Source organism: Pseudonaja textilis, chromosome 1 (assembly GCF_049901715.1).
Source record: "Pseudonaja textilis isolate UNSWEBS1 chromosome 1, rPseTex1.2, whole genome shotgun sequence".
Taxonomy (NCBI): Eukaryota; Metazoa; Chordata; class Lepidosauria; order Squamata; family Elapidae; genus Pseudonaja; species Pseudonaja textilis.
Window position 1 is genome coordinate 73821103 of NC_141990.1, and position 19529 is coordinate 73840631.

The following is a 19529-nucleotide window of genomic DNA, read 5'->3' on the forward strand; positions in this document are numbered from 1 at the left end:
AATTGTACTACAGAGGAGCTGGAGTTTGTATTCATTTCAGGACAAATCTTCAATACTCAAGGACTGGCTGAGAGTGAGATTACTTCATCAAGACTTCTGACTGGCTTTCATGGATGTGCACTGCTCGCCTTCTGCTTGTCCTACCTAGTGGTTGTTACAGTCCTTAAACTGTATGTTGTATGGCAGGTGACACCTATTTTTTTTCTTCTTGGGCTACTGGGTCTGTTGGTTTGTTGAGATGTTTTGGAGGGCTTGAAGTGGTTTGAGTGCTACGTGATGCTTGTGGTTGTAAAAATCTATTGAGTTCTTTCTGAGATGTTTTGGATGATGCCTTTTCCTAGCTTGTGCTGGTTGTGCTATAGTCAGTTAAATGTTCAGACACTTTTTGATAAAGTTGCATGGATATCTATGTTGTTGGAAGATGTTGTATAAGTGATCTGTTTCCTTTTGTTGTTGTTGTTGTTGTTCCAGATTGCTGTAGTGCATTTCTGCTTCCACACAGTTCCTCTTGTGGGAGGTTGGATTGTTACTTTGGTAAGGAAGCACTGGTTAGTATGGGTTGGGTTTTTTTCCCAATAACTTGTGTTTCTTATTTGCCATTGTTTCCTCTACTGATGCGGATATCCAGGAAGTTTTCTTCCTACCTTGTCAGTTTTATTCCTTTGAAGATATTGTTGATTGTCTCACGTTGATCCTCTTTTTATTAAGGCAAAAGTGTCACTTACATACCAGATCCATATGTCTGGTTTCATGTGTGGGAGTGCTATAGTTTCTAAGCATTGCATTAGGGTGTCTCCTATGAATCCTGAAAATGACGTTCCCATGGGTGTGCCTCTGATTTACTGGTATATTTGTCCATCAAACTGGGCAGAGGCTGATGTGATGTATAATCCTGGGTGTTTCAATTTTAGCATATTTGTCTAAGCCAAGGATGCTATGTAGTACTGATGCAATGAATTCTTTTGCTAATTCTCAATCTGTAGACATGGAGGGTGCTGTGATATCAAATGAAATTATAATTTCATCTTCCTCTATTTTTAGGGCTTTGATTTTGTGGAATCACTATGGTGGGGTGTTGATCAAATATTTACTCTCCTTTACGAGTTGTCCAAGCTTTTTTTGTGTGTGAGAGTTTTTTGACTATATGGTAAATTAGGGTCTCTCAGAATGGTACAATTGGACAAAGATGTATGTTGGACTTGTGTGTTTCTGGGTATCCATAGAAATGTTAGAGAATGGATCCACTGCTTTTCATTTGCCAGAGTTCTTCTCTTGTAATTTGACCATTCTTGGGTAGACTCTTAAGGGACATTTTGATCTGGTTGTCCAGTTTCTGTATTTATTATGGACCCGCTTATAACTTTGTATCAGATTCAAGTTAATAATGAGATGTTAAACACATCGAATATGAGATATTTCATGGAATATCTGTTGAAAGGAGAGGATGGATGTCTCCTCAATTCTCAGACATCACCGGAGCCCTTTGCTGGTAGGTGCAGCAATAGTTTCCATATAGTTATCTCCAGTTCTTTCCTTATCGTTTCCAGCTCTCCCATCAGAAAGGATTAGTTACAGAGTCTTGTTCTCATCCTCGACCTTCAACCATAGTTGAGCTCCAAAATTATGTTCCTAAGCAAGGCACTTGTTAAGTGGATTTTGTCCATTCTATGACTTTTCTTGCTACTGTTGTTAAGCAAATTGCTATGGTGAATCACGCAATCATCAAACGAACCTGGCTTCGCCCATTGACTTTCTTGCTCAGAAACCTACTGGGAAGGTTAAACTGGTAATCACATGATCTCAGGACAGTGCAACTGTCATAAATGCAAGTCAGTTGCCAAGCGCCTGAAATTTGACCATGTGATTGTAAAGATGCTGCAGTGAACTTTAAGTATGAAAACTACTGATAAGTCACTTTTTCAGTAATGTTGTAACTTCAAATGGTCACTAAACAAATTATTGTAAGTCAAGGACTACCTTAGTTCTGTTCAGAGATTAAGAGAATTTAAATACTGTATATATTTGGCTAACAATGACTGTAAAGATTCTACTGCAAGTGAATACTGTCTCTCATGAAAAGAGCTACATTTTAAAAAGATTAGATTTTATCCAGAGTTTGTTTGTTAATTACTAACTTTGTACAGCCATTTGTGGGGTAATTGACACAATGTGTCTTGCAGAGGTGTTTTTCGCTCAAACCTGCTGAGTCACTTGGGGAGAAGAAGCAAGTAACTTTGCTGATGCCTTCCCTTCTTCCTGGAACCAGGTAATTTGGGAGGTCACTTCTGTGAGCCTGGATTGACAAATCTTTATATGAAATTAAGATGAGGATGGTGAAAGAAATAGGTGGCATTGCAACACATTTTCTATTCTTGCTTAAAGGCGTGTTTCAGAAACAGTGAGCATGTGTTCAGTCAAGAGAGACCAAAGCTACTATAAAGTTCTCTGTTTTGATTGGGAAACTGGTGTTCAAATAGAATAAGGAGACAGACTTAAATAGCATAGGACTACCAGCCTCGGAAGAGGTTTCCTTGAAATAGCAGCTCAGATACCCAACACCGTTCTTGGACAATTACCATCAGTCCTGCAGTGGATGGGATAGAACGTGATTTCAAAAGTAACCTGACTGAACAAGTTAGAAGACAAGACTGCCTAGGTGCAGCGTCAGTGAGAAACAAGTGGAGGAAGGTTCAGCAACAGAGGTAGTTTTAGCAGTGTGTGTCTCCGTTGACTTCCTTTTAATGTAATTGGTCAGAGCTCTAGGAATGCCTGTGGGAGTTTTCTTCTGCCATCAAAATCATCTTGCGCTTGCTCCAATGTTTTCTTCTTCATTGATTCTCTTGGAAATAAACAAGAAAAAGCAGGGAATGGAAGCCTCCTATTAACACCCACAGGTTCAGTAGGAGAGCTTTAAAATGATGGTGCAGTGGTTAGAATGCAGTATTGCAGGCTAACTCTGCCAACTGCTAGCAGTTCAATCTTGACGGGATCAAGATCAGCCTTCCATCCATCTGAGGTCAGTAAAATGAATAGCCAGATTGTTGGGGGCAATATGCTGACTCTGTAAACCACTTAGGCTGTAAAGCACTGTGAAGCAGTATTTAAGTCTAAATGCTATTGCTATTAAAATTTAAAAACTTATCAAGAAGCACTTAAAACTTCCCCTCCCCACTCCCCACTAAAATATTTTGAAGTCCATTGGATTGTTAGCAAATAAATTAACAATAATAACAATATACCGGTAGTTTTTGCTGCAAAATATATTTCTTTTGCAATGTTTGTATATTATTCTGCATTCAGAACCTGGCACCTTTTGGGCATTTTTAATCTGGCCAAGAATACCATTCAGTGTAAGAAGTTGTTGTTATTATTTATGGACTAAAAATGAGAGACCAGATGGGGAGAGAAAAGTGCTTTTAATTAGTGATTATGATGAATGTTATATCACATGCTGGCATCCTTACATGTAAACGTGTGATGTATCATTGCCCTATGAATGATATTTCCATTTGAAAGAGAAAGAGAAAGAGAGAGAAAAATAGATCACATATATGTGTTCAAAGATATAAACTGCATAATATTCTCTCTCTCTCTCTCTCACACACACACACACACACCAATCTGTCTAGCTATCTATTAATACAATTTGATATATCTGTACTTCAGTGGATCCTGCCCTCACCCTGATTAGGTATCATCAAACTAAAATGCTTCAGGAGGACTGCTAGGACTAAAGAATCAACATCTCAAATGGAGAATAAAGCTGCGAGTACTCAGTCTTTTTTGGAGATGATGAAACTAAACTGGAAATTTTTTCAAGGTACTATAAGAGCATAACCAGATAGCTGATTATCTGAACCAGGTTTCTTTTAAGCCTTATCTCCTGAGCTGTTTGGCATAGACTGACATTTTAAGGCTGCTTCTGGTCAGTTTCATAGCTATCATGGTGGTCTTATCAACGAGTCTGAGATAACAATATTTTGGGAGTCCAGAAGCTCTGGCCAAAGTTGTGGCTGTCCATTTGTTAGACACCTACTCAAACATACTTTTGAAAAATTAGTAAATATGAAAGATATTACTCATAATGTATATTAAATACCATAGACAGTGGTATGTGTACTGATTTAATAATAATAAGAAAAATGTTAAGAGTGCAATAATTTGAATTACTTTTTGATGCAGATTTGAAATAATTGTGACTATTTTAAGAAAATAATTATAGCATGCGTCTTTTTTTGTTGTATTGTTCTACAGTATACACTCACATGTAAGCCCATTCTCAGATAAGCTGACTCTCAAATTTATATCCAAAATACCATGAAAAATGTGCCACCTACAAATAAGCTGACCTTTGAAATTTCATATGTTTAGGTTTTCACAATTGGCATATCCACGGGTGGCACATTTCCCATGGTATTTTGGAAATGAATTCAAGGTCAGTTTATCAGTGTATGGATTTATCAGTGTATGGGTTTATCTTTAGGATATACAGGTACTTTTTAAAAGCTGAGGGAAAAAGTCTACTATACATACTCATGGATAAGCCTATTTGCAAATAAACCAAACTCAATTTAAATTCTCAGATTATCCACAAGTATATATAGTATAAAACAGGCATTATCAGTCACCCATATGAGAGATTATTAATGGGAGATTAATGAGAGTATTAATTAATTAATTATTGATCAATAGTAATCTATTAATACTTTAGATTACTAATAGAAGACCTGCTTTTCCAGGAAGGTGTCTCCTACATTCAGTCAATCAAATCTAGCAGGAAATGAGAAAGATGCTCTCTTTTGAACAGGTGAGCTAATTCTTGGGCCAGATAAATCAAGATATGACTGGATAGGTGGCAACTTTCAGTTTCAGTTTGACAACCAGAGGACTGAGCTGACTGAATCTGCAAAAATGGCAAATAAAATTTGCTATTGGTCTCCCAGACCATAATCTGACACTAGCTATTGAATGATATAGTTCCCTATTTTTGCATGGTACAAAAGCTACAGGTATATGGCAACAAGCCTGCTGAAGGTTGCGCGAATAAGACATGTAAAGGACAGTGTTGAGGTAATTCCTCGTTAGGAGAATGAGTGCATACAGGGAGACGTATCTGAGAGTAGTGTTTGAATAATACACACACAGTACACAGATACACTGTACAGTAAATGTAGGGTTTTACTTCCAGAAAGGTTTAAGCAAAGTTCAAAAACAAACAGTCCAAAAGTCATTCACAAGTTAAATCAGTCAGTTTTCAATCCAGGGATAATCCAAATATCAAACTCCAGTGTCAAAAACCAGTTCAGTAACAGACTTACATTAAATCCAGTAATATCAGTCAATTAGAAGAAATGGAGCAACGGCAATACTTTCCAACAGAAGGAAACAGAGATACACTCTCTTCTGAGACTCAGACTAAGACAATCCAGGTTTCTGGCTCCATCTTATGGCTGTTTGAGAAACCACACCCAATTGCATGCTCTTGCATTCCCTTAAAGATATAGTACTAAAATGTTTATCCTGGTTTATATATTTCTAACCCAAATACCTGTTAGGTGACTTATATTCCTAACAGACAGGTTGCCTGAGTCAATGTTTTGATCTCTTTCTGGGCTCTGGAATCATCTTCCCACTTTCCTCTGTGGAAAAGTCCTCACATCTGTTTGCTTTGCCAAGGCATGCAAATATCTAAATAGAGCTGGTACAAATCATTGTAGCCCAGCTCTGGATAAATTGATCCATATTAAATATTGGTTTGTAGTTAGCTGTTTGGTAGGATGAAAGTGGAGAGAGGGAGGGAGGGGAGGGGAGGAAGAGAGAGGGGGGCATTGCAGCAGATCAGCTACCCAAGCACCAAACTTAACATTGGAGGTAAGAAGACTAAGATGGTTTTGATCCCAGTCTCAATTTCTCCTTTTTCCACATGAGCTCCAGGGACATAAGTTGTCCTGGAATGCCAGTCTTTTCTCAATATAGTTGAGAAACTTGGAAAAGATCCCCTGTCTTATCAAATGGGCCTCTGCTTTGGATCAAAAATAATGCTCCCTGCAGGGCTTGCTTTGGATGGCTCCCAAACTTAGATCTTTTGGGGAAATGTCACAAGGGGTCAAAGGGACAAGAAATGATCCTTCTATGAAGAAAATGAAAATGATCCGATCTGGAAGGATGGAACTGAGAGCCTTTCTACCGAAGGATTCCGTCCAGGTTGACTTCCACTCTAAATGTGACATTGGATGTTATTCAATGCCTTTATGTATTTATTTATTTTTAAATCTAGCACCTGAACTGAGCTTTCAGTTTCCTTTTCTGTGGAGTGGTGCAGAAGCATGAATGTGCAGGCACAAAAGAAAATGTTCACACTTTTCAATGTGAACTGAGATACTAAGCCTGCAGTTCATATGAAAAGCATGATGAGGGGAAAGTAGGAAGCAAGTGCGGTGGTGTGAAGTCCTTCCAGAGGAGAAAAAGCGAGCAGCAGATGGTTTTTCCTTCAAAAGCCCTCATTCACCTCCTGACGTCACAGAGTCAGATACAAATCTTTGCGTTGCTCTTTGCGTTTACACCGCTCTGATTTACAGGTGATCCTCAACTTACAACCGAGCCCAACATTTCTGTTAATAAGCAAAGCGGCCCTTAAACAAGCCATGCCCCATTTTTATGAACTCTTTTCTGCCATAGTTGTTCAGCAAATCACTGCAGTTGTTAAGTGAATCATTCAGCTGTTAAGCAAGTCTGGCTTCTCCCATTGACTCAGTGTGTCAGAAGCTGACTGGGAAGATAGCAAACGGCAATCATGTGACCCTGGGCAGGGCAACCTTCCTAAATATATGCCAGTTGCCAAGCGCCCAGATTTGATCACATGACCACAGGGGTGCTGCAATGGTGGGAGAACCAGTCTTGCGTCACATTTTTCAGTGCTGTTGTAACTTTGAACGGTCACTAAATGAATGGCTATAAGTTGAGGATTACCTGCATTTAATTATTTATTTGTTTAGTATATCCGCCCATCTCAAAGTAAAGTGACTCTGGGTGATCCCTCTATTCATGGACCCATTTTATAACTCCTTACTTTGTAAAATATCCGTAAAATTCTGGTCTCTTTTATGTACAGCTGTTACTATCAAATCAGTATGATATAGTTTCCTTGAATGTGGCTAAATTCTGCTATTTTGTCTGTAAAATCAGACAGAGTTTGACAGCCCATGGTTGATGATATCACCATTTGTTGTAATATAACATTATGTCCTGTTTTGTTTTAATTTATTTTAATGTTTTTAAAATAAATGTTTAACTCTGGTCTATGACCATAATAAAAGATTGATTGATTCTGGGTAGTTTACAATAAAACCTATCACAAAAAGCCTTAATGGTAAAGACTACAATTAAAATACACTGTTAACAACATAATATTGAGCAAATAATATATTCAACATTGTATAATATTACTAATCAATGATATGCTTATATACACAATACAATATTTTGCAAATGCTGCTAACGTATCAGACTGAGTTAATACATTACATTAAATCGATTATTTAGGGTTTTTTTGCTTGGTACAGATGAATGCATGATTGTAAACCATGATGGCTTAGCATGCTATGCAAACTCAAGCAATCTGCTGAGTGCAGTGTAGGATATTGAAAAAAAGTTTCATAAACTTTACTATATAAGGCAATTAAGATGATTGAAAGCCATGCTTTAGGATAGCTGATAATATACCCCAAATATTGAACTGTTGTGCTGGTTAAAGTTGTATGGCTATCTAAACAGAAATGCAGGAGTTCCGGTTTGTCAGGCTTCAGAGGCAGCAGGAATTGGTGTTTGTGCGCGATCCCTGCTGCGCTCGCTGCTGGAGTGCCTTCGATCCAACTGGATCAGGAGGCTATAGTTACCCTGTAGGGATAACTGAAGAGGGGAGATCAGGGCAAGGGTCGGGGGATATCGCACCCCCCTTTCCCAGCCGGCTTAATTCCCTTTTCCAAAGGTGGTAGAGCGACGGTCAGCAATGGCCGTCACAAAGAACCTCTCAGCCGGACAAGTTGTGTGCAGGAGAAAGTGAAGAAAGAGAAAGCTTTTGGCTGAACTGGGATGACAATTAACATCTGAATACCCTGGAACTTTGGCCCTTTAAGTGATATATTGTTTCCCAGAAGATCGTTAAGCTGCGGTGGAAAGTAAAGGGAAAGGTTTTTTTCTCCTTATTTTCCTTCCCACAGAGACAGCAGATGGAAATTGGAAATACCCCCTTTGGCAGCAGAAGGTATTAACTTTCAAAATTGAAGCCAAGGGGACATTAGATTTCTAAACACTGATATTTAAAAATTAAAATCTTTTGGCTTTAAGTGGGAAGGAAGAGAGGTAAATGATTTATACTAACGTTTGATGAAGGAGACTGCTTGGAGTTTTATAAGATTAGAGATTAAATCGCAATAAAACTTCCAAAAAATACCTTGGACTTGTGTAATTGAATTCTGCCCCAGGAAGAGAAAGTAGAAGAAAGTGAAACAGACTGTGCTGATTGCTCTGCTTTTGATTGCTTGATGACTTTGGGACTTTAACTATCTTTTGAAAGACTAAGAAAACATTTGGATTGTTTAAAAAAAAATTTTTTTCACAATGGTATCTGTTGAAGAACTGAAAATGCAATTTGAAAAATTAAGAGAAGAGGAAGAAGAAGGCAAGGGTTCTTTTGGATCTATCCTTTGCTTTTTAGAAATGGCAATTTCTACTTATCAGGAAATGCAACAAGAAAAAGGCTGGGATGATGAAGAAGAAGCCATCTTTAATGGACATATGATTTTTAAAAAGGGTAAAAAGGAGAAGAAAATGAAGAATTTAAGTTCTAAAAAAACAACCAAGAAAGGGAAAAGTAAGGTGAAAAATCGATATAATGACAGAAAGCAACAGAAAAGAGGAATACAACAGAGAGGGGAGACTAAAAGGCTGGAGATTGAGAGAGGGTGGGTAAAAAGGTTAGATTTGACAAGGAAGGAAGGGAAAAAGTGAAGGGAAGTTATAAAGGCTTAAAACAAGATGCTAATAAACAGGATTTTTTCAGAGATAAAGGGTAAAACATAATCTAAAATGAGATTCTGCAAAAGTACACAAGATTGTATTTTAGTATTTGTATTTGAAATATGTGTTAATAGAATATTGTAGGGAATGTGTAATTAATGTGTAATTAGTTTAATTAACTAATTTGTTATGGAACTTTATTTTTAATATATTGTAAGATCATTATGTTTTATATTTTAAACTGTTATGTAGAATGTACTAAGCAGAATCAGAATAGAAACTATGTATTATTTTAAGTGTTAAATTTGGAGGGAAAATAGAAAGGTGTCATACTTCAACCAGTGATTACAGGAAAAAGTTTGTGTTAAAGAGAAAGATAAATGGATAATTGAAAAAGAATGGACAAAAGATACAAGTATCATGATTTAAATTGAGATTAAATAAATAAAATAGAATTAAGAGAGTGAAAAGAGGGGAGAAGATATATAGAAAATATAGAATCTTAAATAAGATATGAAATAGTATATAAGGTGAGCATGAATTTGATTTATGTCTGTACAAAAAGTTATAACCCGGGGTTAAGCCGCTTTCTAAAAAGAAGTTTTATGTTTTTATGTTATGTATTTTGTTAGTTTATGTTTGTTTATTGAGGATTAATGATGTTGGATAAGAACATATGAAATAGTAATAATGCGAAATATAGTACTATGAAATACATGAAAGTATAAGTTTAATGAATAAAATTGAACAGAAATAAAGGAAGAAACAGTGAGAAGTTGGAAAAGAGTAATAAGATATGAAGTTGAATATATAAGATGCATATTAAATTGTGTGTGGAAACGTGATAATTTAGAACTATGTTGTACTTAAATGAGATGTCTTATTTGTTTTGTTAAGCAGTTTTTAGAAAAGATGTTCTATGTTCTTATGTTTTATGTTTTGTTTGTCTGTGTATTCTCTTTGAAAATTAATAAAATTTGTAAAAATAAATAAATAAACAGAAATGCAAAGATGGCCATTAGTAAACAAACTGAAATAAGTTTAGAGAAAAGGAAAATTGAACTTCAAGGGAAAATGGAGTTCTTTCTTTCTTTTTTTTAAAGCTACATAAAGGTGTTCCTTGGTTTGCTACAAGTGCCCATTCTATAGCAAATTATTGTGACAGGCCTGCATTGCTATAGCGAGGAAGGTATTCAAGGGGGCATTCTTGAAATTCCCTGCATATAGAAGAGCTGAGACAGAAATGCAAAGACTGTCTGGGATCTTTTGGAGTCAGTTTAATCTTAGGTGTCCTGTCAGAAAAAAGTAGAAGGGTGTCAAGGCTGACATACTACAGGCCTTTGAGGTATACTCAGAGCTTGGTACAAATTTTTTTAAAAAAGCAGCCTTGACAAATTCTTACAGTAAAGAGGCAGCACATTCCTTTGGAAAGATTCACTCACAATAAGTTTGAAAATTCAGCCCCTGCAGAAGAAAATAGGCTAGTAGTGTTCTGGATCCACTGACACCTGAGGCTTTATGGGACATGCTGAGGCAAAAACTAATGATGATGATGATGATGATGATTCTAACCAAATTTATGTACACAATTGTTTGCAAACCATGATTTATAAATTATCTTCTTGTATTTAGTCATAGCTTGTGGCTATACAGAAACTATTCCTAGAGACAGAAAGATCTCTGTCTTTAGTTTTTCATATTTGCCTAGATTTTTCTTATAGTTTGGCATGATTTTATTGTTTATTTATTTATTCATTATTAAATGTATGTGTTCTTGGTGCTGTTTTGTATCTATACTCTTAGCTCCTTGGTTTCTTCGTTTCTACTCTACAGTATATCTGTTGATCTCTCAGTTTCTCGTTCTATATAGATCGGTTTAATTTTACTTGTTGCACATACATTCTCTTTTTTAAGTATGTGCAGCACATGCGTGTCACAGAGATATCTAATATCTCGGAGTCCAATTACCTGCATCTTGGCTGGGTGTGATGGGAATTACACTCCAACGTAACTGGAAGAATGTAGTTTGAGGAACAGTATTTTGGGGAACAGTAAGTGCTACAGCTTTCAAGTGACCTTTCCAATGGAATTGTAAGCTAAAACGGTACCTCACCCACCTGTTTCTTAAAATATATTTCTCTTTCAGTATGAGTGGGCCAGGAAGGGAGATCTGTTTCAAAAAGGCAATCTGGAAAGTTGCCCTGTGGCTAGAAATGATTTACAAAATTGAGTGTAAGGGAAGACATCATACAAATGTTGTATGCCTTTTGTGGATATCAATCAATACTTCAAATCAAGTTAATTGGTACCATTTCTTACCATTGCTACCAGACCTATATCATTTTCAGTGCTGAAGAAAGCAATGCTTGTGGGCAGGTATTCATGTAGCTAACATGACTCCTTTATGTTAAAGGTGAAGGAAAGACAGGTTGCTCCACTGGGAACATCTATAACTCAGCTATGGACTCTTATCTGAAAAACATTCTTGTGATTTCATTTGGATTCACATTTCTCTTTACCGCTTATGGAGGACTCCAAAACCTTCAGGTAGGTGAACTTTATTTGGATCTGTAAGATCCTGTTGTGCATTCCAGTATATGCAGGGAATGAGTTGTACTTTCTCCCTCCCTCCTTCCTCCCTCTCTCATTAAAGCGTATGGGACCTAAAATGTTTAGGTAGTTAACCATTAGATTTATTGGTGGAGTGGATTTTAGATATCGCCATATGGCACAATGGTTGTGGGCTGATGTTTTGCCAGTTGTGTACCTTATATAGAACAGATATAAATTCATTTCCTTTTCACATTTCTCTGCTTTCATTCTTTCCTGATCATGTACATTGATAGATAGATAGATAGATAGATAGATAGATAGATAGATAGATAGATAGATAGATAGATAGATAGATGATAGATAGATAGAGATAGAGACATACAGGCATGTGTATATGCATTATATATATTCATATAACACTTATTATATTAAATATTTATTGCATAATGTATTTAAAACACTATGGTGATGCTTTATTTATTTTATTATGTCTTTTAATTGCTATTAAAACTATTCTCTGTAATTTTAATATTCTTTATTAATTTTAATGTTCTTTAAGTTTTTCTTAGAAAAACTTGATTTTCAAAACAAAATGCCATTGTTTTCAAACAGATGAAGTGAGATTGCATAATGGAAGAAAAATTTAACCCCCAAATTGAAATAAATCATTAGTGTTAGTGTTTGGGGATAAACCCCCAAGCAGAGTATGCAGCAGCAGTCAAGCCAGGCTGGCAAATGAGAGAGAGAGTGGGCCCAAGAGTATATACACACTGGAGACAAAAACACTGTTTGTGGTTTTAAAATAGTTATTTAATACACACAGAGATTAAGAAGTGTCATTCAGTCCATATATCATTATCCAGTATATCCATCCAGTTATCAAGTCCATTAACAGTAAATACAATGTCTTTATCTGCTTGTAAATCTTCTCCTCCCGATACCTTTCTCTCAAAGACAACGCTGAGTAAACAGCTCACCAAATAAACAGTCCAAAAGGTATCTGGCACAGTAGGCTCCAAGAGTAAGCAGATAGACGTTCCAGCAGGCAGCAGACCAGGAACAGAACCAGGTGCATCCAGAAGCCGGGTCTATTACGTTTCCCTTCCTACCTTTATTACTGCCTGCAACCGCACCCACAATGACATTGCAGTTTCGTGTGCTTAAAGCTACAAGACACTTAATCCTAGGTTTACATATTTATTCAACCCAAACCTGGTTGGTGTATCCATATACCCAACAATTAGTGCTTCAAGATAAGGGCAGAGATCCTGGCGATGTGACCAAATATATTTTGTTGCATGAGAGTAGAAAATCCTCAGCCTCTCTCTCCTTTCAATATTCATTCCCAACAACCTACTGTCCTTCCATGTATACGTGAACTGTCAATATTCCCAGGCAGACCAGACAGGAAACACGATCAGATGTGCTAATACTTCCTTAGTGTAAGATTACTTTCAAAGATTCAAATCCTTGCAATTCAGAAAATACAAAACTTCCGCCATCTCCTTTACAGCCTCTGAAAGACTGTAAAGACAAAAAAGTCATTTTCTCTGTCCATTATGCAGCTGTGGGCCATGCACCCGCTTCTGTTGTTCCCTCTGCAAAATGTACCACCTAACTTTCTCAGGCTGGAGTAGTTTTGGATAATCATAGCCCCATTGGTGGTATTCAGCCAGATTGCACCGGTTCAGGCGAACCAGTAGCAAGGATTTGGCGTGGGTCACCAAACCGGTAGTAAGTTGTGGTTGGCCACACCCCCAACCCAGTTGCCCGATAACTGCTGGCTTGCTTTCCCTACCCACCCGATGCTTGCTCACCCTACCCACCTGACACTCACCCCTTAAGGTATTTCTTTTTTTTTTCCCCTCTCAACAATCAGCTGTTCATAAGATCAGCTGTCCTGGGATTCCTGTAGCTTGTCTTACTGGATTCCCTGAGGCTCAGAAAGGCAAAAAAAACAGAGGAAGGGGCACAGCCTCCCCTCTCCACTTTTTGCCTTCCTGAGCCCCAGGGGAGCCTTCTGCCAGCAAGAACACCCCCCCAGGAGGCTCCCCTGCGACCCAGAAGGCCCCAAAAAGGAGTAAGAGGGATGCTGCGCGCCCTCTCCAGGCTCCATTTTTTTCTACCTGAGCCCCAGGAAAGCTTCCTGGGAGCAAAAATGCCCCCCAGGAGGCTTGCCTGAGACCCAGAAGGCCCAAAAACTGGGTGGGGGGTGGCTGCAAAAAAGCCCCCCAAAAGCCATGCTCACTCAGTCACATGGCCACACCCACCTAGCAATGCCCACCAAGCCACGCCCACAGAACCAGTAGTAAAAAGTTTTGAATCCCACCACTTATTAGCCCTTTAATTGGTCATTGGTGGCAATTGATGGCAGTTGATGGCTTGGTCAATCTTGGTTCCTTTCTAAAGCAAGAGACACACTGTATTTTCATTGCTCTATGCAATAAAGACTGATAAATCTGGGTGCCCCAAGATAGGAGCTTAATTTGTGGGTTCCCAACACATGGAGGGGGAGGGTTGATGATATCATCACCCAAATGCTGTGATTTCAGATAATACAGAAAATCAGAGTTGGAAAGGACCTTGTAGGTCATCTAGTCCAACCCCCCGCCCAAGCAGGGGACCCTACACCATTTCTGACAAGTGGCAGTCCAATCTCTTCTTGAAAGTCTCAAGTGATGGCGGTCCCACAACTTCCGAGGGCAAGCTGTTCCATTGGTTGATTGTTCTCCCTGTCAGAAAGTTTCTCCTTGTTTCCAGGTTAAATCTCTCCTTGTTCAGTTTCCATACATTATTCCTTGTCTGGCCTACAGGAGCTTTAGAAAATAGCTTGACCCCTTCCTCCCTGTGGCAGCCCCTGAAATATTGGTAGACTGCTATCATGTCTCCCCTGGTCGTTCTCTTTACTAGACTAGCCAAGCCCAGTTCCTGCAACCATTCGTTGTATGTTTTAGCCTCCAGTCCCCAAATCATCTTGATTGCTCTTCTCTGTACTTTTTCTAGAGTCTCAACATCTTTTTTATAATGTGGTGACCAAAACTGGATGTAGTACTCTAGGTGTGGTCTTATTAAGGTTTTATAGAATGGTATTAGTACTTACCTTGATCTTGACTGTATCCCTCTGTTAATACAACTTAGGAATGCATTAGCTTTTTTGGCGGCGGCTGCACACTGCTGGTTCATATTTAGCTGGTTGTCCACTAAGACTCCAAGATCCCTCTCACAGTTACTGCCATTGAGCCTGGTTTCACCCAGTCTATATGTGTACTTTTGGTTTTTCTTGCCTAAGTGTAGGACTTTACTTTTCTCTATATTGAATTTCCTTTTATTAGATATGGCCCAATTTTCTAGTCTGTCAAGATCCATCTGGATCTTGAGCCTATCTTCTTGGGTGTTAGCTATTCCTGCCAGCTTAGTATCATCTGCAAATTTGGTAAGTTCCCCTTCTATTCCCCCATCTAAGTCGTTAATGAAGATATACTGGGCCTAAGACAGAACCTTGTGGCACCCCACTGCTTAATTCCCTCTATGTAGACTTAGACCCATTGAGGACTACTTGTTGATACTGGTTTGCCAGCCAGTTGCGAATCCATCTAGTGGTGGTGCTATTTATTCCATTTTTTTCTAGCTTACTAAGAAGTAGGTTGTGGTCTACTTTATCGAATGCCTTACTGAAATCTAAATATATTATATCCACAGTATTTTGCTGGTCTACTAATTTAGTCACTGTGTTGAAGAATGAAATAAGATTGGTTTGGCATGATCTGTTTTTAACAAACCTGTGCTGACTGCTAGTTATTACTTTACTTGTCTCCAGATGTTGGCAGATCTGTTTTTTAATTATCTTTTCCAGTATCTTCCTGGGTACTGATGTTAGGCTGATTGGTCTATAGTTTCCTGGGTATGTTTTTCTTTCCTTTTTTGAAGATGGGAACCACATCAGCTCTTTTCCAGTCCTCTGGTAGTTTCCTGATACTCCAGGATTTTTGAAAGATATGGTGCAATGGTTCTGAGATGACCTCTACCAGCTCCTTTAAAACTCTGGGATGTAATCCATCAGGCCCCGGTGATTTGTTTTCATCAAGATCAGACAGGTGTTCTCTTAACTATTTTTTTGCTTATTTTAACTTTTATTTCTGGTCTGTCTTTTACAGTTATGTTTTTGGTGGGTTGAGCTATAGTTTCTTTTTGCATAAAGACAGATGCAAAGAATGAGTTAAGCAGTTCTGCTTTCTCTCTGTTGCCTGTTATTTCTTCAGAGGTCAGGACACAATAAGTACAGGCAGCATTTTATGATGACAGTGAATTTGTCCTGCGTTTGATATCATAGTTTCATTGGCAAATTTCTCTGGCTTAACTGTCTCTTCCTCTTTTTCTATTAATCATTGTCCACCGTATATTATTGTATTTGCTATAAATATGTGTCTCTGTTGCATTTTGTCTGTACAGAGCAGCCTCCACTCTGAAGAAGGCCTGGGAGTTGCCTCCCTGAGTGTGATCTATGCTACTCTCATCCTGTCCTCCATGTTTCTCCCATCAGTCATCATTAAGAAATTTGGATGCAAGTGGACTATTGTCGGCTCTATGTGCTGCTATATTACATTCTCTTTGGGAAACTTCTATGCCAGCTGGTAATAAGAATTTCCTAATACCTGTGACATTTGCAATGCATTTTGTCAGACACAAAGAATCAGGACCATTCATAAGGTTGCAGCATAAAATATTTATTCAACCTGAAGTATTTGGTTAACTAAAGTTCAACAATAAATTGGCACCAGATAAGGGTTAACAGAATTCAGGAGGGGCTGGACTTGGAATGCTTGTGAGAATGCAAGGACTCCAAACTTATGACATACTTAACTCCACCCGCCCCACCCCCCACCTGCTCTGTTCCTACACATTTGGGGGGCAGATATAATTTCTGAAAGATCTAATTGAATCTAACTAAATTGAAAAATGCATAATAAATAGATGGATATTTGTTCATTAGTTGGTTTGGACTCCACTAAACATAAAACTGAAAATCACTTTAGGATTTGACAGGGGACAAGTAAATGTTTCTAATGATAGCACCAAACTGAACGTTTTCAGACTATAAACATTACTAATACTTGAGTAATCAGCAAACAACAGCTGGGAAGGGGAACGGAGGGATATCTATAGAAGAGGTGTGTGATTTTTATTGACTTGAAAATGAGAACTGAGTTTTTTATAACATGCCAAGATCTGCAAATGAACAGAGCCAAAACCCAACATTGTATGTGAGTTTTTAAAGAATGAAATTGGGGCCTTAGGCTCCCTAAGATGAAGGGAAGGTAAGAGAGAGCTTTAAAATATTTGTGATCATGCCAGACCTCAAAATGATACCAGTTTCAATCTGGATAGAGCTCATGTTGGCAATGGAAATAGGGAATGAAGCACACAGCAGTTCCTTGCTCTTGGAAAAAATAGGAGAAAAGAGAAGATCATCAGATTTGTGGTGAATACCTTTTTTTTCCTCCTATTTCTTCTGCCTCACTTAGCTTTGAGCATTTCTTCACCAACACTGAGGCCATTTTCAGATGTACTTAAAATAAGACACTGGGCGAAGAAGATATCAAATAGTCTAACTAATTTTGGGTTTGAGGGAATAGCCTTTTGGGTAGGATGTATGCCATAATTTCCATCTGTAAAACTGCAGCTGTTGCTTTAGGCCATTCTATAGATGGTTAACATGGTTTTGCTGATCTCTGGTTTGTAGTTTTGTTTTTGTCTTCATCTTTTTTTTTTAACCAGTCCACCTCTGATATATCAGTGAAGGGTTTCTCATCAAAACAAAATAGCCACTCGCATCCACTCTTTTTCATGAGCTATTAGAACATGAACAAAAAAGCAGAATAAATAAACAGATATGCTGGAGAGTGTATAGCAACTGCTTTTGTAGCTGAGGCAACCATTTACATCTCCTTTAGCAAACAAAGCCTGAGCCAAGTGAAACCAACCAGAAGCCACCATCTAACGACTGGAGTTATAATTACATTTCAAAAGGAAAGGATAGGAAAAGAGAAGTTTAGCTAATGTTTGATCCACCTGGTACGACTTCAGCAACAGAGTGGTCAATGCCTGGAATGCACTACCTGACTCTGTTGTTACATTCTCTAATCCCCACTCCTTTAACCTCAATCTAACCACTATTGACCTCACCCCATTCCTAAGAGCTCTGTAAGGGGCGTGCATAAGGGCACCATCGTGCCTCCCGTCCCTGTCCTATTGTCCCCATTTATGTGCACCTATTTCCTGTATTCTTACTCATGTTTATACTTATATCTATTATCTTGTAAGCAATTGACAAATCAAATAAATAAATAAAATGATGTCTCATAGAATCATAGGGCCCGTATACTATCCCAAGCAAATGGTTGTCCAATCTTTTCTTGAACACTTCCAGCAATTAAGCATCCTGGAGATTCCTTGAATCTCCATCAAAGTTGGCTAGATTAACAGTGAAAATCTGGGATGAGACACCCCCCCCAATATAGTCAGAGGGCCCTAGCCTGGGGAGTGCTAGGTAACCCATGTACTTTAATTTCTACCAATCTCTAGCGTGTATAGATGAATCATGAGTATCACATGTTAAAAAACATGGTACCTTTACACAGCTATAAATAAGTTGTACTTCAACTGTTAAACTTTCTAAATGTTATTTCTTCTGATATCATGAGGGCTTATTTTATGTGTTCTTAAACATAGTCCTTGACTTACAACCATTCATTTGATGATTGTTCAAAGGTATGACAGCGTTGAAAAAAGTAACTTGCAACCAGGTCTTGCATTTACTATATAATCTTCACAATGTTCCCATGGTCATGTGATCAAAATTTATGTGCTTGGCAGCTGACATGTATTAATCATAGCTGCAAGCATCCCAGAGTCATGGGATTACCATTTATGACCTTCCCAGCTGGCTTCCAACAAGGAGTCAATAGGGGAAGATGGATTTCACTTAATGACTGCCTGATCGTGGTGATTCATTTAATACTCACAGCAAAAAGAAGTTTATAAAATTGGGCATGACTCACTAACAACTGCCTAGCATAGCAAAGGAAGTTCTGGTTCCAGTTTGTGGAAGTTTGAGGTCATAAATTGAGGACTATATGCATATTAATCTATCCCTAGTAGCATAACACATCTGGGATATCCTGTATTTCATTATATTGTACAGTCAGACTCAAGTAGTTGTAATGTGAACATTCCAGAATCATAGCTCACAATCTTCTCTCAGCTCATCCTATTTCAAAGGATTGTTGCCATGGGGTTAAAAGAAAAGGAACAAGAAGAGAGACCTAGTCTATAAACTGCCTTGAACTCTCGGAAATAAGGGAGGGCATACAAAATGTGTGTATTTGTGTGCCTTTAAGTCAGTTTTGGACTGCTAGCAATTGCCTGCAGTTTCCTTCGCGAAGTTTTTTGGAAGTGGTTTGCCATTGCCTCCTTTTCTCACATTGCAATCCTGTTGGTGATGCTTTAATTCTGTACTTGTATCATGGCTTCTTATGCAACTCTGTAACACATGAATCATTATTTGCCTCCCTTGCATTCTGTTTTTGTTCTTGCAGAGGGAGTACAAACAATAAATTTCTCTGAAGTATTTTGGGATTATGCTTTGTTTCATTAAAAATAACCAAATTACATGTTTTTGGCAGGTTCACACTCATCCCCACATCTGTGATCTTAGGGCTGGGAGCAGCCCCCCTCTGGTCAGCAAAGTGCACTTATCTTACCACGGCTGGCAATTTATATGCTCAGAAAGTGGACAAAATTGGAAAATATATAGTTACCCAGTATTTTGGACTCTTCTTTTTAATATATCGATCCTCTGGAGTCTGGGGGAATCTAATAGCATCTCTGGTCTTTGACCAGACTCCTAATAAAGGTAATTATGTTTAAGTAGACATGTAGGACAGAAGACATAGGAAGCT

The 19529-nt window shown here is 38.1% G+C and overlaps 1 protein-coding gene across 4 annotated transcripts in view; it reads left to right on the forward strand.

Annotated features, from left to right (window-relative positions):
• Positions 1–2440: 2440 nt before the first annotated feature.
• The window catches only part of UNC93A (unc-93 homolog A), a 38027-nt gene continuing 20938 nt past the window's right edge, over positions 2441–19529 (forward strand). The window contains exons 1-5 of one of the 4 annotated variants that reach the window (XM_087938405.1): positions 2441–3016; positions 4712–4807; positions 11432–11565; positions 16021–16202; positions 19254–19483. In XM_087938405.1, the coding sequence (XP_087794531.1) occupies positions 11479–11565; positions 16021–16202; positions 19254–19483 (499 nt within the window). In that variant the 5' untranslated portion in view covers positions 2441–3016; positions 4712–4807; positions 11432–11478. Of the gene's footprint in view, positions 3017–4711; positions 4808–11055; positions 11123–11157; positions 11324–11431; positions 11566–16020; positions 16203–19253; positions 19484–19529 lie in introns of those variants that run through there. The other 3 variants (XM_087938417.1, XM_087938411.1, XM_087938397.1) reach the window with 3 other exon arrangements.